The sequence below is a fragment of the Misgurnus anguillicaudatus genome, chromosome 22, assembly GCF_027580225.2.
Source record: "Misgurnus anguillicaudatus chromosome 22, ASM2758022v2, whole genome shotgun sequence".
NCBI lineage: Eukaryota > Metazoa > Chordata > Actinopteri > Cypriniformes > Cobitidae > Misgurnus > Misgurnus anguillicaudatus.
The window spans coordinates 49,020,276-49,045,086 of NC_073358.2; the positions used below are offsets into that span (position 1 = coordinate 49,020,276).

The following is a 24,811-nucleotide window of genomic DNA, read 5'->3' on the forward strand; positions in this document are numbered from 1 at the left end:
ATACTTGGGTGGAGTGATTTGCTCGCAGCACCCGAGAAGCCCCATGATGAGGAGCAGAGAGTTTGCTCAGAGTTGCGCTAATCTCTCCGCCCAAGTAGCCGTGCTTCGCCTTCTGAGAATATAGTTCCCTGTATGTATAATGTTAAAAGATGGCTGTGTCTCATATGACCTTGTTATTTGTACACGGTGTGACTATATAAATCACAACACATAAATAAGAAAATGTTCGCGTTATTTTGTCACTTATTGGGAGCAGTATGCTAGCTGAAGCTATTCACTTCCAGTCTTTGTGCTAAGCTAAGCTAGCGGGGGCTGCGTCAGACAGAGTTACAGCACGCACGGAGATGAAAAGGCAGGGAGCTACACTGCGACCAAAATGGTCGCATATGCGACCTTTTGAACTGCCGTTTCGACCCTAATTTTTAATGGGTCTCAAATGTGCTACCTAATGTTTTAGACAATATGCTATGATTTACTGTGATCATTTATTAAAACAGAAATGTTGATTTTAAGAATACGTTTTATAACGTGCTCTGAGCCATCAACACGTTGGCTTCATTTTGGGTGAAAGCACGTCGTGTCTCTCCCTATCAGTGTGCGTTTGCGTGCTCAGCTGTTTCTCAATGAATTTGGTGCGACGCGACGCAAGCGCAGTGTCTTCCATGTTTCTGAACTTGAGCAGAGGTCTTTCTTCACTGAGGACGCGGGACCCATATGGTTCCGGGTTTATATTTTAAGTGGTCTGTCGGGTCCGGTTAGGTCCTAGTTTAATTACTTTGGGTCCCATGTCTGATTAATGTTGTGTTTATAACCCGAGTCGATCGGGAAACGGCCATGAGCGCTATCGCGCTAAAGCTCGAGTGAAGTTTCAGCGTGCCTTCGGTTTCTATGGCGATGGTTCTTGTTACGACCACGCGCTGCATTTGCTTTCTCACATTTTTTTAATAATCTTACTATTAATAAACCATATCTTTTCTAAAACCATATCCATATTAAGTTTGGACAGAGATTGTAGCAAAGAGCAATGCTAATGTCAAGCCAATTGCACTGAACGAGCAAAGCAATGTAAAGTCTGTCACCGGGACAGGAAGTAGACTTTTAAATCTGAAAAAATGAGGGGATTAAGCTTTTTTAATCGGCAAGAGAGAAATAGAAAGATAGGCACTTTTACTGCTTCTGCTCTATCTAATAGTAATTATTACCATTATAACATCAGTCATAACATCAGTTACACTTATAATCTATAGACCTGCACTGTCTATTAATATACTATACATCGTAATGTATTATATTGAGTTTGATAAAAGGGGTCTAATTGCTTCATATATCAGTGCAAAAACAGTAAGTGTTTTCGTGGTGCTTTGACAAACAGTGTCAGCTTTGTTAATGGCAAAGAAAGTTTGGGGTGGTTAGATTAATGAAATATAATGTGAAATTAATATTAATTTTCAATAAATCAAAGTATTGTGTTGTGTCACACATTATTAGTTCTACGTCACATGTATAGTAGACCATTATTTGTCAGTGGGTAATAATTGCCCTTTTCACAAACACGACTGCAACGTTTAAGAAAATAAGAAGGCATGTGGTTTAAAAGATGGCAAGTAAAATAAAAAGCATATCTGTATGCAATACAGTTTCATTATTGTTCATTATTATCCAGAGCACCTTAATATAACTTGAAAAAAATATGTGCGACCAAATCATATTTTGCGCCAGTAACTGAAAAAGTTGGTAGCGCAAGTGCCACCAGTGGAAAAGGTTAGTGTAGTTCCCTGAAAGGGTATGTATGGACTTATCTAACTCTGGGGGACACGGTGAATAAGCTAAAATCCCAAAATCTGGGCATGTTCCTTTAATGCCGAGGAAATTATAATAAACGGTAATGGAAACACAACTAGTGTGATCAGTGTGATACAAGAGGCTTATTTCACTATAACAACCTGCTGCCTGTATGTTATCCTGCTTATTACATGGCTATTTAACTCATAAGTAAGGTAAGGAACATTAAGTTAGATAAGTTCGTACATACCTTTTTTTTATTTCCGTACGTGTCGTAACTCTGTCTGACGCACCCCTCGCTAGCCTAGCTTAGCACAAAGACTGGAAGTAAATGGTTCCAGCTAGCGTACTATTCCCAATAAGTGACAAAATAACGCCAACATTTTCCTATTTATATGTTGTGATTTGTATAGTCACAGAGGTTAAAAGGTTAAAGGTATACGGTTAAAAGATGGCTGTGTCTCATATGACCTTTTTGTTTGTACATGCTGTGACTATACAAATCACAAGCAGTATGCTAGCTGGAGCCATTTACTTCCAGTCTTTGTGCTAAGCTAGGCTAGCGGTGGGTGCTTATGGGACCCACGGAGATGAAAAGGGTATGTATGGTCTTATCTAACTTTTGTGGATACGTTGAATAAGCTAAAGTCCCAAAAAGTCGCCGTGTTCCTTTAACGAATGCAGACCTTCAGCATAGAAAACCTGTTTTCTTTTGGTTTTAAAATGTCACGAACATTTTGGTTTAATCATTTGTAAATACAATGTTGAATATGTTATTAAAAGACATATTTTTATTTTTATTAAACTGTACCTGTCAAAATGATTTGCAGCATCCATGTTACCATGTGTTATTAGTTCAGGTGGTTGTTATCTCGGAATAACGTACCTTGAAATGTCACGCCTGGCCAATCAAAATCAAGCATTTTAGAGCACCGTGTAATAAACATCACTAACTGATCTTCTGTTTGTTTCTCAGGCGCTGGGCTGTATCCTCTATCTGCTCTGCTTTAAACAACATCCGTTCGAGGAAGGAGCCAAGCTCCAGATTGTCAACGGCAAATACACCATTCCTCAAAACGATACCAAGTACACAGTCTTTCACCAGCTCATCCGTAAGCATCCTACAAAACATTATCCCCAGGAGTCCTCCTGTTTTGCACAGTTCTTGTGTTTTTCCGTGAAAGCTTGTGCCAGATGCCGTCTGCGTTTTGTTTCAGGATCGATGTTGAAAATCAACCCGGACGAGCGGCTGTCGATCAATGAGCTTGTCAACCAATTGCAAGAGATCGCCGCAGCCAGGAACGTCAACCCCAAATCACCCATTACTGAGGTACGGCCTGTCTAAGAGCAGATACGATGCGCTCTCTTATAGTCGATGTGCAAATACTTTTTATGATCAGCCATCAGACACCATGCGGTTTTGATGTCCAGTCTCGCAAAATATTTATATCGGTCGATTGTTATTATCGATATTAATAGAACTTGACTGGTTTTGGTTGTACGAGTCTTTTTCTGTGATTTATTTGAAACAAACCCCTTATTCTTCAACGCTCACACACAAAAACACACACACACTTCCACAAAGACAAGCAAAGTCTCACATACTGATCGTGACTCTCTGAAGGGCCATTTAGAGACACGACGCACTCTTCCTTCACGATCTTTCCTTCATGTTCCTCCTCCCTCCCGTCATGACCTCCCACAGACAAAGCGGCGTCTCATCGTTCTCTCTCTCTTGCTCTTTCTGACCTAATGGCAACTGATCTCACTACATGAAGGCAGAGATTGAGAGAAAGCTGATAAACAAGCAAGACTAGTTCTGATGAGACTTTTCCTGAAATGTGAATCGGTCCTATGGATGTAAAATTGTCTGTGTTGTTGTTGTTATGCGGCACACATGCTGGAGAGGATAACCTAAGCCTGATCTGATCTGGGTTAAGACCGGGTTTCCCTATGGATTAGAGCAGCAGATTTGACGGTCCTCTATTATTGACTGCAGTGTTATGATTGGATGCGCTTACATCTATGTGTAGATCGAAATCCTGTAGTTTTGTCTCGCTTTTAATGTTATTTTGTGAAGGGCTGTCGTCCTCATGAGTCTGTTTAGTCCATACTACTGTCTAAGGTCTGTGCATGATGGCTATGAAACCTTACAGCTCCTGGAGCAGAACGGAGGGTTCGGGAATAACGGCTCACAGCTTCCCTCGCAGATCAACAACATACACAATGCTGGTGAGTACAGTACCCCATCAACCAGCATTTAACTGAGTTGTCTGGCATTGTGTGTCTCTGTAAACTTTAGAAACATCCTATTTTGTTGGACCGCCTTTTGCTTATGGCACGCATTAGTTGTAGCATTGTTTCAACAACCTTTTGCAATGTCCAAACATTTATTGCATTCATTTTGTTTGTTTAAGATCTTTAATTGATTGATGGTTCTTTATGAAATAAAAAGCTACACACAGTTAGGGTTGCCAGTTAAAATATAAATCACTGCAATGACTAACCAATCGTTTACTCTTAAATATTTGCTTGTTTAAATGGAAATGGCATTTTTTTACCAGCAACATATGTGTTGTGTATCAACAAGCTCTTTTACTTTTATCAATACTGCTGGGTTGTTTTTAACCCAAAGCTGGGTAAATATTGGACAGAACACATGTTGGGTTATAAATAAACCTTAGCTGGGTTGTTATGTTACCCAATCATGAGTTGAAAAAACCCAGCATTGTGTTGAAACAACCCAGCATTAGTTTGTGTTCAGTGTAAACATGCATATTTAAGGGACACTCCACTTTTTTTGAAAAATGCTCATTTTCCAGCTCCCCTTAAACATTTGATTCTTACCGTTTTGCAATCCATTCAGCTGATCTCCGGGTCTGGTGCTAGCACTTTTAACATAGCTTAGCACAATCCATTGAATCTGATTAGAACATTAGCATTGCGCTAAAAAATAACCAAAAGTTTAGATATTTTTACTATTTAAAACTTGACTCTTCTGTAGTTACATCGTGTACTAAGATCGACGGAAAATTATAAGTTGCGATTTTCTAGGCCGATATGGCTAGGAACTATACTCTCATTCTGGCGTAATAATCAAGAACGTTGCTGGTGTAACATGGCTGCAGCAGGCGTGGTGATATTACGCACTGCCTGAAAATAGTCCCCTGCTATTGAAGTAACCAAGAGTGTAACCTACGGAAGAGTCAAGTTTTAAATGGGGAAAAATATCGAAACTCTTTGGCTATTTTTTTGCGCGATGCTAATGGTTTAATCAGATTCAATGTATTGTGCCAAGCTATGCTAAAAGTGCTAGAGCCAGACCCTGAGATCAGCTTAATGGATTTCAAAACTGTAAGAATCAAATGTTTAACTCTAGAAGAGCTGGAAAATGAGCCTATTTTCAAAAAAAGTGGAATGTCCCTTTAAACATATAAACAGTGTCCCAATTTGAATGCTGGATCCTTGGAAGGACATGTCATTCAAAGGCTGGATACTTCGAAGGAGAGGTCTCGTTCTTTGAAGGACGCAGTCTCTGAAATCCTCAAAGAGAGATAAAAAGACAGTCTAGCCTACAAGGGATCCATAGTTGCATCACCTGCTGTTTCCTCCCACTGCCCCTGTTAGCAGGACACATCAGAGACGTTTCTGACTTATTCAAATAAAAATGGAAATAAAAAAATGACACATTGATGTAGATTAAACCAATCAATATCATATCAAGTTAAAAGTATAAAAATATGCAAAAGTAAAATGCAACAAACATAGTACTGCATAAATAATATAAAAAAACATTATTTATACTACTAAAACTATAACGAAGACTGTCGTTCTGCAAAATACATACTTTTATTTAAAGGAAACACCACTGGTTTTTTTTATATTTTACTATGTTCTTACCTTAACTTGGACAAATTAATACATTCCTATCTTTTTTCAATGCGTACACTTAATCTTTGTACAGCGCATCATGAATGTGTTAGCATTTAGCCGAAACCCATTCATTCCTTAGGATCCAAACAAGGATGAATTTAGAAGCCACCAACACTTACATGTTTTCCCTATTTAAAGACGGTGGTGTTTTTCTTCAACAAAGATTTTAAAGGGGACATTCCATGAAAATCAGACTTTTTCCATGTTTAAGTGCTATAATCAGGTCCCCAGTGCTTCTACCAACCCAGAAAACATGAAAAATAGCAACCCTGTAACTTTGTTTTGGTAAGGCTCTCTCTGCAAGCATGTGAATAAATAGGTCATGCGGATTTCGCTCCCCGCATGACGTAGCTAAGGGATCCTATTATAATGATACCGCCCCTTCAACTGCACTATCCAACCATGAACGGCCTCACGAGTGCGATAGACAGAGAGAAAGAATGACTGACAGCACGACGCGTTTGTATTCCATCAAACACAAACAGGAGCCTACAATCTTATAACTTGTAGTTTTCATATTTTTATCCGCTTAAATAATCGCAACATTTTTTTGTGCGCCCATACTTACTGGTGTAACTACTCATGTAACAGTCTTTAAATAGGGAAAACATGGAAGTGTTTGGTTGCTTCTAAATTCATCCCTGTTTGGATCCTAAGGAATGAATGGGGCTAAATGCTAACACATTCACAACGCGTTGTACAAAGATTGTGCACGCATTGAAAAAAGATAGGTATGTATTAATTCCTCTAAGTTGAGTTAGGAACATAGTAAAATATTGAAAAACTGTGGTGTTTTCCTTTAACAAATATTTTAAATGTTTGTTTTAAAATATTTAGTCGTTATATATCCAGCCATTACATGTGTGCAATGAATCTCAGAATAGCCAAGGCTATGATGGATCCATTCGTCCTATCCTTCGTGGCTAGAGAAAAGGATGCATGTTGAGGTGGCATTTTAAGCAGCCTTCGAATTGGGACAGCCTTAATCCCAGAGAAATATAGTTTTTTTTACGTTTACGCCAATGTACGCATACGGTTTAACGCACGGCCTTGTGTTTTGACTGGTACGTGTACACAGATGCTCTATGCATTTTGTTGCAATGTGCATGCAATGCATCTCTTGGGCTACATGCTACATACCCCTGTATGCCCATGCCGACCTACGCAAACAAAGTATGCACGCTTACAAAAATCTGTCAGGGTCCGTGTACTATTCTGATGACGAAATTTGCATCATGTGCTCTGTACGTATTGCGTAAACCCTCGCATATATTTCTAGCTTTACTAGCCTTTGGAGGTCGCAGCCTTCGAATTAGGACAGTTTTAGACACACATTCACACCTTCTCACTCCACAAGACTTTATTAGAGATCAGTTTTCTGTAAGCTGTTAATTTGACACGCTCAACAAGTTACAGCCAAAGACAAGACTGGCAAATTATAAAAATGTTATCTAGAAAACCATTTATGCATACAGCGAACGGCCAACGTGAGTTTCAGGAATGTAACCCTTCAACCTGCTGTCATGATACGTTAACACCATACACAAACGACACACCCCACCCCATATTTACCCTCAGGGAATGAGTTTTTCCCTCTCTGTGTGTCATAAGAGGATTATCTTACCGTTTTCACCATCTGCTGAGATTACGCCCTGTTTGCTGAATGTTTGAGACTCATTGACAGGTTTATAATAAAGTCACATGTCATTTTATGAATCGAATGTCTTGTAAAAGCACTTATGATAAACGTTAACCTGCAGTGGTTTGTGTTTGACTCTAGGTGTGTATGATGGAGATCAAGGAATGGGTGGAGGTTTTCTGGACATTTTGAAAGGAGGAACCGAAAGATTTCTCACTAACATCAAAGACACGTCCTCCAAAGTAATCCAGTCTGTGGCCAGGTGAGAGTAAAGCAGAGGAAATGGGATCTTTTCGTCTTGTTTTGGTTTCATCACGTTTCACCGAGCCAATGACAGCAGTTTAAGGGGAGAGATTACAGGGTTGTAGTGATTACTCTTTATATACTGCTGGTTAAGCACATATCACTTAATCTAACTGACAAATCCCATCACCCACCAACGTTTGTGCACTGTTGCTTTCATACTTCAAGCCTGGGATCTATTGTTAGTATAAACAGTTTGCATTTCTAGACTTCATTTGACATGCAAATATATAAAATACTGCTTTGATGAATAGGTCCTCAGTTTAAAATGCAGTACACACACATAAGATAAAGACTGCCGTCATATGCCAGAACCAGTGACATAAAATAATGTTTAATTCTAATTAGAGATGCACCAATTGCAATTTTCTTGTCCGATTTCTGATTTTCCTGTAGGTGTGACCTGCCGATACAGATTTTTTTTTTTTGCCGATTTTGATTTTCTTTCTAAAAACTATAATTGACCGCATATAGGCTACAAACAAAAATCCACTTTTCTTTAATAAAAAACTTTATTTTTATCATAAAAGAAATGAATAAACATCGCACATCACCCACACTGCATTAAATAACATTATCTTCTTTCATCAAACAGATCTCAAACTAAACTCATTGACATTATGTTAGATGTCCAAATATCAGTTGGTTAGAACCATAGTTCTTGGTTAGTATGACATGTAGATTTAGATTGAGAATGTTTTAAACAAAATAACCAAGCAACATGCAGTGCCTTCTATATTCGTCAAATTTATACGAAGTCCATTTTATGTCTTTTTAGTTCAAAAATAGAATTAAAGCGCTGTTTTTTAAAAAAACGCTACAAGCTTTAAGACCCTGTGAAATCTCTGGAGTGAGTGATGTACACTACAAGGAAACTTGCGAATGAACGAAATATCTTGCAATTAAACAACAGAGAACTAAAACACAACAACAAAAGCAGTCTTTAGATGCAATGAACATTATTTACAGCAATAAACTGACATTGAAGCTCCCATAACACGCACTGTTTCTGCGTATCTGATGTTAATATGGAGTACCTATAGAGTAGTATTACATCCTTTATATCCCAGAGTCTTTAGTTTTATCAGGTTTATAAAAGACAAATTAGCTTTACCGATTATTTTTGATAATGTACAAAAAAAAATTCGGAAGGAGGAGTTACGAGCTGCGGGAGGAGCGAGTCATGCAACACTTTATACAACACTAGATAACTTATGATTCACTACATGTTTGTGTTGTTTATATAATATGAACTTACACATCTATTTCCAACTTACCACATGCAACTCATGACCTGGTTGAGACTTTTCAATGAAATCCAGCGTTAAACAAAAATGCACGCAAAACTCCACTGCTACCCGGATAAACTATATCCATTGTTTCCATAATGCTGGCTTTTTTCTCATTGCATCCAAAAACACACTTCTTTCGTGCCATTGTTGAGTCTTGATATAAAACAAAGCTGTCACGTGAAGTGATGCCTGTGACTGAAGGGGGTCGAGCGCCGCGCCGTTCTAAAAAACTCGAACACATTGTTTTCTATGAGTATACGCACACCGGCGCCGACAGGTTTGACTCAGGAAGTTGCTCAAATCCATGTCGCGCCACAGAGCGCCACTCACATAGTTTAACATTAAATAACATAATATTTGTCCCAAATCATTAACGATTAACATTGGCTCCTAAAATATATTGTATATGTTAATATTTGAAGTAGACGCTATGTGACGGAGCTCGAGAAATTTAATGTGCACTTACGTTTTATGATACATCCGAGTTGTCCTAGACGCGACTCGACGCGGCGGGACGCTGAGCTGCGCGGCCGTTGTGCGACCCCTGAAACGTCAGCTGGACACGTATTCGAAAAAACTTGTACGAACCCTGACGAATTGCATTTGACACGTCCAACTGCTTTTTTGACTCTTTGCATATGTTTAGCATGAGGAAACCAACTCTTAAACTGCGTTCATAAGTCAGAATGCATGAAATACCCCCCCTTTAAATCGATCTGAACAGTTTAGTTAGTACTGCACCCCTACTTGTCTGTACATCATCAACTTTATTGTTAAACCAACATGCTTCAACCGACGGATGTGCTACAAAGTTACTATGTTTTTGGGAAACTAGTTAGTATCCTCAACTATGCATCGTACTATGGTGGTTCAGCAGTGAGTTATGTCATTGTTGGGGAAACGCACCCCTGAGCAGAGTCCTGCATACGGGCGGGTGAACTGGGGTAATAATATCAGCGTGTCTTTTGCGGATATGGGGCTTGAATTAATATAGGCATGGGTAGACTGCATGGTGGTTTGGGTCGCGGTCTTTATGCAAAACAGATCTCGTTTCCAGGTACGGAATGAAATGAATGCAGCTGTTGGATAATGGGTCAGGAGCTGCTTCCACTGCTAGTGTGGGTGTGATGTTATTACTTGCGAAATTGTCAACAAAAGGACCGGCTCGGAATCGAAATGTCGTGAGATTAACCGGTCAGTTACCGATCTGGCCCATCATGGGTAAAATCGGCCAATTACGCTCTCTGGCCGGTCGATCACTGCATCTCTGATTCTAATTTAGGTGTATCACCCCAATCGTCATAGTTGTCCTATTAAAATCACATGACCAGTTATGTCTTACTAATTTCTTAAAAAAATGTCTTACAAAAATAGCTTGAATGTAAACGTTCACCCTTTCCTTACTTGGTATACGCGAAACCGTGAATATGCAATTTAGTTCATGCCTCTGCCCAATCGCACAAGCTCAGGCCATAGATATATATGTACATAGATGCTACACTTTGCAGTTTGAGACACATATGCTGGGGACACACCTAACAACTTGCTGAAACATTCTAAGATTGGACTCTTGTATAAATTATTTTTATCTGTGATTGTAAGCAAAGACTAAGCAGTAAGCACAACTGGAAAAGACTAGTCATGATCGGTCGTTATGATCAAATTGCATTTATAATCTGTGCGAAAATCATTAGGTGTTTCTCCATTTTATGTCCGGTTTCACACAATGCATATGCAAAAATTTTTCCACTCGTTCAACTGTGTCGATGTGATAGGCTGACATAGAAAACTGGGCCAATTTCAAACCGCGGTTTTCAGTCTTTGGAAAACTCCTATTTTATGGAGAAAATACTCGGCAGTAATGAATTTGTACATGGTTTGTCTTATAGCATATTAAAAACACCACATAGACTAGGGATGCATAACAATTAATTGTGATTAATCTAAAGCAGAATAAAAGTTTTTGTTTATATCATATAAGTGTGTGACCTGTGTATAATAATTATGTATATATAAATATGCACACATGCATGTATAATTTTAAGAAAACATATATATCTATATATATATATATATAAAGTATTATAAATTATATACAAATGCATACATAGATATACATATATGGTGTAAACAAAAACGTTTATTCTGCTATAGATTAATCGGTATGCATCCCTAACATAGACATATAATTTTTATATATATGATTTTGACCACAGGGGGACTTTAAAAATTGCCCTCAACATGCTCTGCCATTATCTGTTTGCATTTTATAATCATATTTATTCTCCCACATCTCCACGTATTAAGTTTGTTTCAGTTGGCCCACTCTTCATTTTTGTTCATTGTGTTATTTGTTCATTCTTTTTCCGAATAACGCCTTTTGGTCCCAAATCACCAACCCCCTCCAGCTCCAGGTAACTATAGGACAGAGCACACATTACACACATGAGTTTGTGTACGTGTGTGTGTGTTCATATAGGATGTTTGAGCTACACTCCAGCCTCATCGCTTTCTTTTGCTGTCTGTCCATAACCACAACTTTATCCTGATCAAGACATGTATTAGATCTAGAAGTTAACAACGAATAGCTTGCCTACTACATTCATCTGTGTGATTGCTGTGTGTCACTCTCAAATGACTTTTTTAAGGGTTTAATCACCCAATAATAATCCGTATTTGTTATTTTCTAGTTATGCTAAAGGAGATCTTGACCTGTCCTACATCACCTCCAGAGTAGCAGGTATGAGCTGTTAACACACACACGTGGACTGTAGCTTTCAAAGAAATTCAGGATTTTGTAATCCTAATGTTATAAATTAATTTTTTTTTGATGTGTGTTTGTTGGCAGTCATGTCTTTCCCAGCTGAAGGTGTAGAATCTGCTATCAAGAATAACATCGAAGACGTGCGTTTGTTCCTGGACTCCCGTCACGCGGGTCATTATGCTGTTTATAACCTCACCAAACGCTCCTACAGACCCGCACGATTTCACAACAGGGTAAGAGCTGATTTTTTTTGCTTTTTCACATCCAGATAACGCAACAATTACAGCAGTCCTACGCATTTCCTATTGACGTCATATGACTGGTGTCATTCATTTTTATCAGGACGGTCAGCATATTTAATTAGACAGAAATGCTTTGAGTGATAGTTGTACAATCTGTTCAGTGTTGCATAATAATAATGTCCTTGTGTTCCTGTGGCTTTACTGGTAGAGCATTGCATTAACACCGCTCAAGGTCATTGATTTCAGGGAACACGCAAAATAATAATATAATGTCTGTCTTGTAATGCAATATGTCACTTTGAAAATAAAGCATCTCTGAAATGCATTTTCTTTTCATAAGGAATACTACTAAAGTATTCACAAAAATCTTTTACTTTTCATGGCATTAACTAAAATCTTGTAACTTTTAGAAGGATCTCTTGATAGAAATGCATTATAATATACAAAACTAGATTTTAGTTGTGTTTAAAGTCCTTACAAAATTAACTGGAGTGTTTTTATTGCCTTTGAATAAACTGTTTTTATCTACATACACTGCAGGTCCACTTACACTAAGTCGTCACCATGTTTCCACTATAGCCCTAAACAGACAAGCTGCTCTTTAGAGCGTGTTTTGTCACTACGTTGTCTCAGACGATGACTTGTTTGTCTTGAAACGGCTACCTTAGCTTCTCTAAGCATTTTAAAATAGGTAATCTATCATTTTATCTATTGGTGTACCAGAATAAAAACATTACGTAGTGAATTTCAGTGCAACTGTTCACTTCAACAGCACTTTTATTTTAGCAGTTTCATCAATTATCTCATCAGTTGGGAAAAACAATCACTTCGAAAGTGATCCCAACGATATTATATCTTTATTGTTCTAGTTGTGGTGTGAATTCTGCTTTTTTTTACTATATTTTGTTAATAATTATATTTTTGTGTTTAATAATTATGTATATTTAAATATACACAGATAAAAGTATATATTTAAGAAATATTTGAAGAGTTTGGTTCCAAAACGCAATAAATCCATTTTGACAAATTTCGGTAAAAACGTGTTTTCTATACCAAGAAAGTGACAAGATGAAAACCACTATTTTCTGTTACAAACTTTCACATAGCATCTTTAGGTTATAAAAACATAAAAAATTCAAATCCATAACTTGATTTTCAAAGATTTATTATAAAAACAAATTCTTTTTTCCACAAAATACAATAAATCCATGACAGTTTTTTATTTCAAAATGCTATAAATCTATTAAATCAATGTATAAATGTGCATTCAACTTTGCCATTTTATATTCATTTAATTGACTAGTGGTATACAATGATTAAAAATAAACATTAATGGCATTAACCAAAACACTTACTTTGTTATATTAAGAACACATTGCTGCGGTTATACTTGACGTCGTCTCTTTACATTTTCACAGCGATCAGCTGTAAAATGTTTGGTTCTGCTCGATTTTCGTTGACTTTGAGTAAAATAATGTAAAGTTTTCATAAGATCCTCTGGGGTCAATGCAGGGTCCGAAGTTAACACCCGCCAAGCGCCAAATGCGGGTAGATTTTCCGTTTGGCGACTAAATTCAAAAGGCTACCCGCCACACTGGCGGGTGATTTTCATACCAAAATATTAATGCAATATAATGTGTTTGCCAGTAACTAATCTGGGAACGAGGTGAGCTAGTCACAGAACGTCTCTACGCTCCAAGTCTCGCACTAGAGACCGTCTGTTTAGTACTGCAGGTAACTTGCGGTCTGCAGCTATCTGCTGCATATTAGCTATCAAAATGCATCCCCGCTAGAGATGCGCGGATGGGCTTTTATTTCATCCGCAACCGCATCACAAAACTCATCATCCGTCCGCCATCCATCCGCACCAACGTTTCTGACCAGTTTTCAAAACCGCACCCGCCCGCCATCCGCTGACTGGGCGATGCAAGGCGCTGCTGATGACAGCCGCTGCTGATGACAGCCGCGAGACTAGAAAGCCCTAGAATATAAGCAGTGAACTCAGGCAATGTTTACATTAATGCGTTTATCCTTTAAAATGCGTTACTTTTGCTACGTTTACGCCTTTCATCTACATCACCGTTTTCGACCCTCATAAACGGATTCGTTCGTCAACGCTGCAGACCCTGTTTTAGTTTAAGAAATCAGACGTTGCGCTGAGTGTAAATGTAGATGGAGTCTTATGTAAACGAACAGCTGGTGTTAACGTGACAGCGCATCATTTTCAAAGTAAAAATTATTTTATTCAGGTAAATGGAGGTTTGCAACGGAGGTTTTGACAAAAATAGTAAACATCTACCAACCAGCTATTATAAATGCTATATCGGATTGTTTTAACATGTATCATAATGTCTATTTTATATTTATGTTTGGGTATTGTTGGGTTTGAATATTGTTGTAATGTGTTTATGTTTTAGTTAGCTTATTACGAAAGATAGACTGTAATTTTAAACGCCATATAGGGCGTTGTAAAGGCCAATATGAAGGGAGAATTGTAATGGGTCAGACATTATTTTCGAGTTTAATTTAAGTTTTGTTTTCTACTTTAAAATGAATTTCGTTTCAGATAATTTGTCTCTTAATTTTAATCGATGTTTTTTTGATAAGTTTTGTGAATATAAATTAATAAAAACAATAAACTCAACGTCATTAATATCTAATGCTCGTTTAGCTAGCGAAGGACGTGCACGGACCTCGCACACATTTAAAAATTAATGCAATAAGCATTTCTGTAGGCTAAAGCTATACTTCACCTCTTACTATGTTTGATTGAAGTTTGCATTTGCTGAAATTAATTTTTGCTTCAAGTTCGTTTAGTACTGTTCACTTGAATGCTTTCTTTTTAAATCTCCGATCGGCGCACATGACATGGGACAAAAATAAATAAATAGCCTAAATTAAACGCACAAATTACATAGTCTGCACTAGTGTCATCCTCCTGATTTACCACTTTGTAAAACTTATTCCAGGCAACCCTTTTCTGACCTTTTATTTCCTTTGTTTTTAATTCTCATTTTTTTTGAGTTTGCCACGTACCTCCTTCGCTGGCGTTGATAAGAGCTATGTCAAAATGCGTCCTCATTTCTCTGCGCTGTTAATGATAGAACGAATGGATCCTTAACATGCCGAGGCTATCCCAAACAATTAAAACCTTTATTAAATAAAAGTGTATTAGAAAACTTTGTCTTGTCACTGTTTTAGTATTATAAGTTATGTTTTGTGTTAATATTATTCGGTTTATGTTGCGTATATTTCTAAGGTTGATTATTTGATATACTGTTGTTGAATAGTTTAATCTACATCAATGTGTCATATTTCTAAAATAAATTCATATTTTTCTGATTACATATTTATTTTAATAAGTCAGAAATGTCTCCGCTGTTTATTGCTGACAGGCGCGATGGGCGCTACTGGGGGCGCGTGAACAGGTGACCCAAATTATGGGTCCTCTGAAGGCTAGACCGTCTCATTTCAGTTCTCTTCGCGAACTTCTGAGCCTGCCACCTTGATAGACATAATGCTCACCTTTAAGGTCGTATGCTTTGAAGAACAAAGCTAATAACAAGCAGTCGATCCGCCACCCGCCCGAATTTAATTAAAATATTATTTTTCGTCACGTCATCCGCCCGATCCGCGGTTTATCCGCGGAGTCCGCGGCTGTAACCGCCAACCGCGCATCTCTAATCCCCGCCCTGCCCGTCGGGCTATCTTGACTTATAGGGAGGAAAAAATATATTTAAATGCTTATGCATTCTTTCACAGATTTGGATGGGTAATAATGGTGTATGTAATTCAGGCATTTGGGTATTTAAATTACGTTTGAGCGCGCTCTCGAGTTTTACTTTCACTTTCGCGCGAAAAGACGCAGTACAGGAAGCAATTCGTCGTGATTTCTCATGGATTTGTTGGGCAAATCCTCCAACTTCGTCCTGTCAGTCATTACTATCCTCACGTAAGAAAATTAAATCTCTCGCAGCAAGCTTTAAAGTGATATATATTGTACGGGCAGTGAAGAGAGTGACTCTGTGCACAATCTCTCTTAAAGCGATAGTAACCCCTGTTTTTCTGATCGAAAAAAGATCCAATCTCTAACTGGATGATCCAAACTGTGAGTTTTGTGACCCACTAAACCACTTTTAAATGGTGCGGTGTTGTGGGGATGAGCAGGAAAAGTTGGTTTACATGGAAATCCAGTCTTTTTGTTTGTTAAAAAAAAAACAGCATCAAAACAACAAGAATAGCAGATTAAACATTGTGGTTAGAGGCCCTATTGGCTTTGTATTGGCAAAATTTGGCCTGTGGTAAAACTAATTGAATAAGCCTGTGCTATGCCCACAAAGTCAAGTGGTATTTTCTTATCTGTGACTTCAGTTAATATTTCAGATTCAGAATCTGATAAATAGATATTTCACTTCGGTTAGAAGAAAAATTTGTACTGATGATTGATATGTACTGAAAGTTAAAGTGTTATTTGTGTCTTGATAGATGTTTTGTCTTAATATTCTACATTGAAAGTAATGTATTTTTTATTCGGGCTACCAAAAACTGAACCAGGGATTTTGAAATTTTGCGAGCCCTGCCATGAATACAGCAAATGAAATTAATGTACTTGTGACAAAAAAGGCTGTTTATTATTCTGGCCGGTAAAAAATATGCTTGGCTGGTGGATTTTTTCATCTACCAGTCCCTGTGGCAGGTGAGCCAAAAAGTTAATTTCGGACCCTGGGTCAATGTTTTAGCATGAGAAGCTTGATGCTGTCGGGAGAACAAGCAACCGGGTGCCTCTCGCGGAAATTATTAGATGTTGATGGCTTACGTTTCTTTCCCGTCACAGAAAACCATCACAGGTTTAGCAATGCTATTAAAGTATTATTTTGTTTGTTTGTTGATCACGAAGTACAAAGTAGATGAGGAAAACTAGGACTCCGTGTACTCAGCGCGCCGCCATTGTTTTTTTACATTGCGTGAATGGTGGGCTGGCTGTAATATCAGGAATGGAGTTATTGCGTTCTGTAAAAAAGGAGGAGTGGCGTTTGTCGCATTTTGGGAAAAAGGGAGATAAGATGACAGAATATCACGGCGGGTATTGGATTTTGCGTAAAATTAAGAATTTACTTTTAACTACTGACCTGATATAATACTGATTTTGGCAGTAACTAATTTTTTTCAAAAATGGCGTTTATCGCGTTTTGGAACCAAACTCTTCATTTACATGCGTATCCACATACAGATTTTTATATTTATATATAAAAAGTTCCGGCCGAATATAGTTCTAAAACGCTATAAATCCATTTTTCTGTTACAAACTTTCACATAGCATCTTTAGGTTATAATAACTAATCCATAATTTGATTTTCAAAGATTTATAATAAAAACTGATTATTTTTTTCCGCAAAATGCAATAAAGTGTTTTTTTTAAATGCTATAAATCTATTGAATCAATATATAAATGTGCATTCATCTTTGCCATGTTATATTTATTTAGTTGACTAGTGGTATACACTGATAAAAAATAAACATTAATGGCATTAACCAAAACACTTACTTTGTCATTTTAAGAACACTGTCATTGCTGCTGTCATTCTTGGGACGTCGTCGCTGAACTTTTTTGACAGCGATCAGCTGTAAAAAATTTTGGTCCTGCTCGATTTTTGTTGACTTTGAGTAAAATAATGTAAAGTTTTTCATAAGATCCCCTGGGGTCAATGTGTTAGCATGACAGAAGCTTGATGCTTCGCCTGAGTGCCTCTCACATTAATTATTAGATGTTGATTGCTTACGTTTCTTCCACGCCACAGAAAACCACCACAGGTTTATCAATGCCATCGACAAACAAATAACAAATTAAAAAAGGCATTTATCACGTTTTGGAACCAAACTCTTCATATTTGAATATATTTTTTCTTAAAATTATACCTGCATGTGTGTGTATTAATATATATACACACATAATTACTATACACAGTACACACATATGATGTAAACAAAAACTTTTATTCTGCAAACGATTAGTCGTGATTAATCGTTTTGCAGCCCTAGTTTAAATGTACTGTTCTTGTTGCATTTACAGCAGCTATAACCAGCAGATGTTCTCATAATGCTGCGTTTCGCATATCTAATTAAAGCATTTGTAGAGTATTGTAATCTATCAACTTATCTGTTGGTGTAGTCAATGTAGTAGAATAAAAAAATTACACATTTCACTGCAACTGCAACAGCGCTGGATACCTCAAATAATTTTATGTTCTGAACCTCAGCAAAGAGCTTCTCTACAGTTTTGTCTGTTAAATACCCAATTTGAAATGCGCGTCTTTTATGATTTTCACAAAAGTTTAAAGGTGCAGTGTGTAAATTTTAGCAGCATCTAGTGGTGAGGTTGCGAATTGCAACCAACGGCTCAGTCCACTGCTCACCCCTTGTTTTGAAACGCATAGAAAAGCTATGGTTCCCGCCACTGGAAAAACATGTAATTAACAGAGACAACTTAGTAAAAAAAGTTTGTCCGTTAAGGGCTTCTGTAGAAACATGGCGGCACAAAATGGCGATTTCCATGTAAGGCAACACCCCGGCCTCAAAGTATCTAGTCTGCCTAGTAAGACCTTGATTAGCTGGATCAGGTGTGTTTGATTAGGGTTGGAATAAAACTCTGCAGAGACACCGGCCCTCCAGGAGCAGGGGTGGACACCCCTGATGTAAGGGGACCCTCTGTGTATGTAGATAAAAACGTCTCAGTTTATGGTAATAAAAACATAACAGTTCATTATAAAAAGGTCTTTATACACCCCTGATAATATAGTTTTGTATATTATTTTGCATTTCTGTCAAGAGATCCTTCTAAAAATTACACACTGCACCTTTAATGCCTTCCAAAAAAATTCTTCTTAAAATATATAAAGATACAATATATCAAATGAACGAACAGGCCCTCTGCTTTAAACAAAAAAATTACGTTCATCCTGCCTAGGGCTGAACGATACATCCAATTTTCATCGTCATTGCGATATGATCTCACGCGATGAACACATCGCAACAGACAGCCTTGGCGCGATGAATGAAGGGAAAACTGTAAACGCATGTAATAAACGTTTGACCTATCACGTTTAGTCCTGAAGACATGGTTTGCGCGTTCATGCTGTTATTAGGCCAATCAGGATTAGGATTTGGATTTAGGAGAGATGACGCCGCAAACACGGGTACTGTGGAAGCGGTGATTCACATATTGCGTCTATTGCACGCTCAAGTTCATTATTTCAAATGTAGGCATGCAGTATGGAAGCTCTCGTTTTTTCCAGGCTTATATAAAATATTTATCGCAACTCAAATATAAAAATACAAAAAAATATAAATATTTATCGCAACTCACATCGTCATCGCAACATTAAACAATGTCACCGCACATCGCAACTTTTCCTCACATTGTGCAGCCCTAATCCTGCCTACATTTTTTCTTTTTTATCACCTCTAAATATGGGTAGGTTTCTTAAAAAATACTAATTTTTTTAGCAAAAGGCTGAGATAATTGAATTTTTGGGAAGGACTTTTGATAGAGATCAGATTAAGAGCGATCATTAAAATGTACACAGAGTTTGAACTGTTATCCCCTAATGCTGAGTTTACACCAAACGCGTTTTAAGCCTTTTAGCCGTCTACCGCGCCTAGTTTGCCGCTTGAACACTTTGAATGCATTCGCGCGGAGAGCTCTGTAGAGCGGAGTAGACGCACGGAAAAAGCACGGAAAAAAGCAAGGATTTGACGCGCGTCCGAGGCAAAATCCGCTTCTTGTGGGAGGGGCAACTGCTGTGCGAGTGTCTGTTTGCAAGATGACTGATGTTGATTGTGCATTTATCAAGAGAGTTACCAGTTTGTATTTGGTAACCTTATAGGGGGAAAATAAACGGCGTGGGTCGATAAACGTCACGTGACTCAAAAGTGAAGTGTGTATTACAACTCACCAGGTTGCCCAAAGTCCTTACTGACACTCTTCCAAGCGAGGTCCTTTTTATTCCTGTCTCCTCTATAGAAATAAGAACTTGTGTCGTGTAGCTCCGGGTGACTGTGCATGGACAATATCAAGCCTTGGTTGAGTGAGTGACTCCGGGCGGGGCTGCCACCACAGCAGCAGGCAGGCTCCTGATTGGTTAACGCAGCGCGAAATTCCGCCAAAGTTCAAATTTTTCAACTCGGGTGTCAGCCGCAAATTCGCGTGAACCGCAAAATGCACAAAAGCACCATTCGCGTACCGCGCATAACACTCAATTCGCGCCTTTCGCGTGAGCTTCACGCGCGAATGACGCGGAAACGCGTCTTCCGCGCCGAACGGCTCTTCCGCGCCGCGGGACCTCCTGACGCGCGTCAACGCGTCTGCACATTGACTTAACATTGAAATCACTCGCGCTTCACGCCTCTACCGCGGTTGGTGTAAACGCAGCATAAGGGATTGCTTCCGGGTTTTATAAGTTGGGTAAGAGCGCTGCCTGGTGGATAATAGAGGAAATACGGATTGCCGGAAAAATAGTCATTAGCAGGGAAGCATTTTTACTTAGTTAACTTGTCAATGGCGGAGAAAGAGTTAAGATCTGTTATCCAGACATGTCATGTTTACTAAAGTCTTTCATTCATGAAACACAAGCCTGAATGGATTTCAGTGTAAAACGCCAATCAACCATTTTAAACCTTGCATTATTAAATTTCATAGAAATTGGTTCTGCATAGTTCTGGTCTTTCATGTGTCCAGCATGTGATGTTTGTGATTTTGTGTGTTGTAGGTATCTGAGTGTGGTTGGCAGCCCAGGCGAGCTCCTACTTTAAAGAACTTATACAGTATATGTAAGAACATGCATCAGTGGCTCAAGCAGGACCAGAGGAACATTTGTATCGTGCACTGTTTGGTAAGTACATACACGGATACGGTAGTTGGATTTGTTATGAAAATAAACCACATTGCTTTGGTTGAAAGACACAAAATAGCTAATAATGTTGTACAATCATCTTCATAACTTCAAGTGTTTTGTATGTAGGATGGGCGGGCCGCCTCAGCTGTCGTGGTTTGTTCGTTCCTCTGCTTCTGCCGCTTGTTCTCCACGGCCGAGGCTGCCGTTTACATGTTCAGCATGAAGCGATGCCCACCGGGTATCTCGCCTTCACACAAACGGTAACAAGTTCCTCATTCACTTTCTAGGTAAACCAAAAAAAAAACGTTGTCACCTTTAAATGAACATGCTCTTGAATGCACACCACATACATTCAAGAGCAAAAAATAGACCGAATAAAAACAGCAAGACAGCTGCGTGAGCACGAGCCGCAGGTGCTTTTGAGAAAGCTGTGAAGGTGCTGTTAATGTCACTTCCTGCCGCAGCCGTAACCTCACCGGTCGTTCGCTCACCAGGAGCTTCTGGCGAACTCGAAAGGCTCCTGTGAATCTTTTGATTCTAACCAAGTGTGAAAGCGAGCGGTTTCTGGAGCGATAACGTGACTCTGTCAGCAAACCTGGAAGGAAGTGACCCGACTCTGAAAGAACATTCAGTTCTCTTGTTCAGCACATATGAAGTAGATCAGTAGATTGCTAGCAGGGTTAGGTTGAAGTTGCACAAGCAAGAAGTGCAAAGCCAATAAGTTTTTACATTAGAAAATATCTTCTGGATGCTGTCCAGGAAATTGCTAAAGCCTTTAGGTTGTTTAGTAGTTGCAGATATGTAGGGCTTAACTTTAGGACATCTTGATAAATATCTTTTCTGTTATAAGTCTTAGCAGATTTTCTCAGGGACAGGATTTTGTTAAAAATCTTGCTTTATATAAACATTAGTGAAAGTGATAATTTGTTTATAAGTCACTAATAATGACGTTTTGCATGTGAAGAAGTTATCACACCTATGTTATCTCTTGATGTGCGATGAGGATGTTGGGTTAGGGCAATAGATACACAATAGATCTTAATGACCGTATTTAGTCTTCAGTGTTCATGAGAATGAGATCAAACATCTCTTCCCAGACAAAAAAAGCATGATACTGATTAGGCAGTAACTTGTTATTAGTTAGTAGTTTATTAAGGTATTTAAGGGATAGTTCACCGAAAAATAAAAATATATGTTATTTCGTCTTAATGGTGCATTTTTGAATGATGCGGCTTATACTTTGGTGCGGCTAATAGTCTGGAAAATACGGTACAATTATAAACAGCCAGGACATTTTCTAAGGGTGTTTTCACACCTGGTTCGTTTAAGCCCTCCAAACGCTCTAGGAGCAGTTCAGGGTGTATATGTGAACAAACCAAGGGATCTCAGACCCCCCTAAAAGGACCCAAAGTGAACCAAACTCAGACCACGTCTGGAGGTGGTCTGAGTATGGTTCGCTTTTGGGTTCTTTTGTGGTTCGCTTTTTTAGATGTGAAATCAATGAGGTCCGCTTTGAGTGTCGTTTCGACATTGTTTCAAAATAAACTACTGCACAGAAAGCTGGAGTCTGAGTTCTTATGAAGTTGTGATGTGAACAAGAAAGGGTCTGAGATCACTTCAGTTGTGAAGAAGAGGACCAAAAAAAAGAACTGGGTCCTCTTTTGAGTCCACTATATTGTGAACTCCAAAAGGACTGAGGTCATATTTGAGTAATTCCTTTTTTTGGTTCACTTTAAGTGAACTGGGTTTGGTTCTTTTAAAATGAACTATATGTGAAAACACCCTAATATAACTCTTGATTGATTTGTCTGTCTGAAAAAAGATGTGAGCTATGTAGCACTTATTTTTTTAGCGCTGATGTTAACAGGTTAATATCAGGCGTATTAACCCACTCGGTTTTTGGGGAGATTATTCATTTATATATTGTTTTGTTCAAAATATGGGTATGTATGTGTGTGTGTCGAATAAAGCAATAAGCCCCAAGAAGCAGTGGGTTACCAGTGCATTTTATAACAGCTGTTATAAAATACACTGTAACCCACTGCTTTGCGGGGCTTATTGCTTTTATAAAACGCATATGCATAACGTTAGCAGAATTTCATAAAATAAAACACAAATAAGTTGTAATTATATTAGTACAAATACTACTTCTCCGCCAAACAAAGTAGTTCCTCAGAATCAAGTGTGGCTGCAACAGAGAGATACTTATGTAATGCGATCTGAACCGTGGGGTTACCGGGGTATTTTATCACGGCTTAGAACGCGTTTCAACCAATCAGAACGAGACGTTTTATAATGTATATTTTATAATAATGTGTTTACCGATTTTTTTAATCGATGATTGTTTGTCTTGGCATCTAGGTATATTGAATACATGTGTGATATGATGGCAGAAGAGCCCATAATCCCCCACAGCAAGCCAATCACCATCCGTTCCGTCGCCATGACGCCCGTACCACTCTTTAATAAGCAGCGTAATGGGTGCCGGCCGTTTTGTGAGGTCTATGTTGGCGATGAACGCGTCGCCACCACCTCGCTGGAATATGACCGGATGAGGTTAGTCCTTTAACTCATGGAGGTCTTGTTACGCTAGATATCAGGGTATCAGTGAGCCTGCCTGCTACCCGTGTCTGTGTCTTATTTTGTATTTTTTGCCGCTTTATTTTGTTTTTGCAGTGATTTTAGGATGGAGGACGCTCGAGCTGAGATTCCTCTGAACATCACTGTGCAGGGAGATGTACTAATTGTGATCTATCACGCCCGTGCCACGCTAGGTGGACGTCTGCAGGCTAAAGTAAGATCAGTGTGTAGATCAGCATTTTAAACCCTGATTGTAAAATGGTGTTTTAAGGCCTGTGTTCATACATAATGTTAACATGTATTGTGGTTTTTGCAGATGGCCTCCATGAAGATGTTTCAGATTCAGTTCCATACGGGTTTCGTGCCCAGAAACGCCTCCACTGTCAAATTTGCAAAGTAAGAATCACCGGACTATAAATACTGTATACTATATGCAGGGTGCGATTTGTGAAAAAAACTGAGGGGGGGGGGGTGTTTTCATAGGCGTTGATTTCGGTGACGGTGGGTACCCACCATATTTCGTCATGAGTCATTTTGTACCCACCACTTTTAACTTCCGATCATAATAATTTGACTTTTGGTTAGATTCTTTGACTGTTTTCAGTGGTTATGAGGAGCAATATGAGAGGGTAATTTTGTCATCATTGTCTGACCTAACAAAAATCCATTATAATATTATTATTATTTTTAAAAAATATTTAAAAAAAATAAAAATAATTAAGCAGAGGCAGGGATACATTGACCAGAAAAGGGGAAACCCACGCATCCCCCCCAGCAAATCGCACCCTGATTATATGTAATGATCTTCATCCAGAGCATCTTCATTAAAATTGTGTTTGCATACATGTTTGCAGGTATGATCTTGATGCGTGTGACATCCAGGAGAAATATCCTGATCTCTTCCAAGTGCATGTAAATGTGGAAGTGGAGCCTCAGGATCGCCCTAGCAACAAAAGCCCGCCCTGGGAAAGCTTTTCCACCAAAGGACTCAATCCCAAGATCCTTTTCTCTAGTCGAGATGAACAGCAGGAGATCCTCACAAAGTTTGGTGAGTTTAAATTAAAAAAAGTTAATAATTTTTTGTGTATAATTTCTCAATCTCAAGTCCCTTTACGGTTACTGTAGCTCTGTTGTGTCGTAAGTCACATGCGTATATTTGTAGCAATAGCAAACAATACATTTAGGGGTATCAACTTTTCTTTTATAAAGTAAATAATTAGGATATTAAGGAAAGATCATGTTTAATAAAGATATTTTGTAAATGTATAAATATGGGTCAGTGACGTGACTTAATTATTTTGTGTCCGTATGGTTCAATTAAATGTGAAAGGGTTAAAATTTAAAATAAATTTGCAGATTACTTGCATATGTTCTTTTTTTTGAGG

General features: G+C 38.4%; 1 protein-coding gene across 3 annotated transcripts in view; it reads left to right on the top strand.

Moving 5' to 3' along the window:
* gak (cyclin G associated kinase) overlaps positions 1-24,811 on the top strand; it is a 55,614-nt gene that overhangs the window by 14,292 nt on the left and 16,511 nt on the right. For all 3 annotated transcript variants that reach the window (XM_055198391.2, XM_055198393.2, XM_055198392.2), the window contains exons 8-19: positions 2,759-2,894; positions 3,000-3,112; positions 3,939-4,014; positions 7,496-7,616; positions 11,640-11,689; positions 11,798-11,946; positions 20,721-20,843; positions 20,973-21,106; positions 23,208-23,402; positions 23,523-23,640; positions 23,743-23,822; positions 24,281-24,474. In XM_055198391.2, the coding sequence (XP_055054366.2) occupies positions 2,759-2,894; positions 3,000-3,112; positions 3,939-4,014; positions 7,496-7,616; positions 11,640-11,689; positions 11,798-11,946; positions 20,721-20,843; positions 20,973-21,106; positions 23,208-23,402; positions 23,523-23,640; positions 23,743-23,822; positions 24,281-24,474 (1,489 nt within the window). The remainder of the gene's footprint in view (positions 1-2,758; positions 2,895-2,999; positions 3,113-3,938; positions 4,015-7,495; positions 7,617-11,639; positions 11,690-11,797; positions 11,947-20,720; positions 20,844-20,972; positions 21,107-23,207; positions 23,403-23,522; positions 23,641-23,742; positions 23,823-24,280; positions 24,475-24,811) is intronic.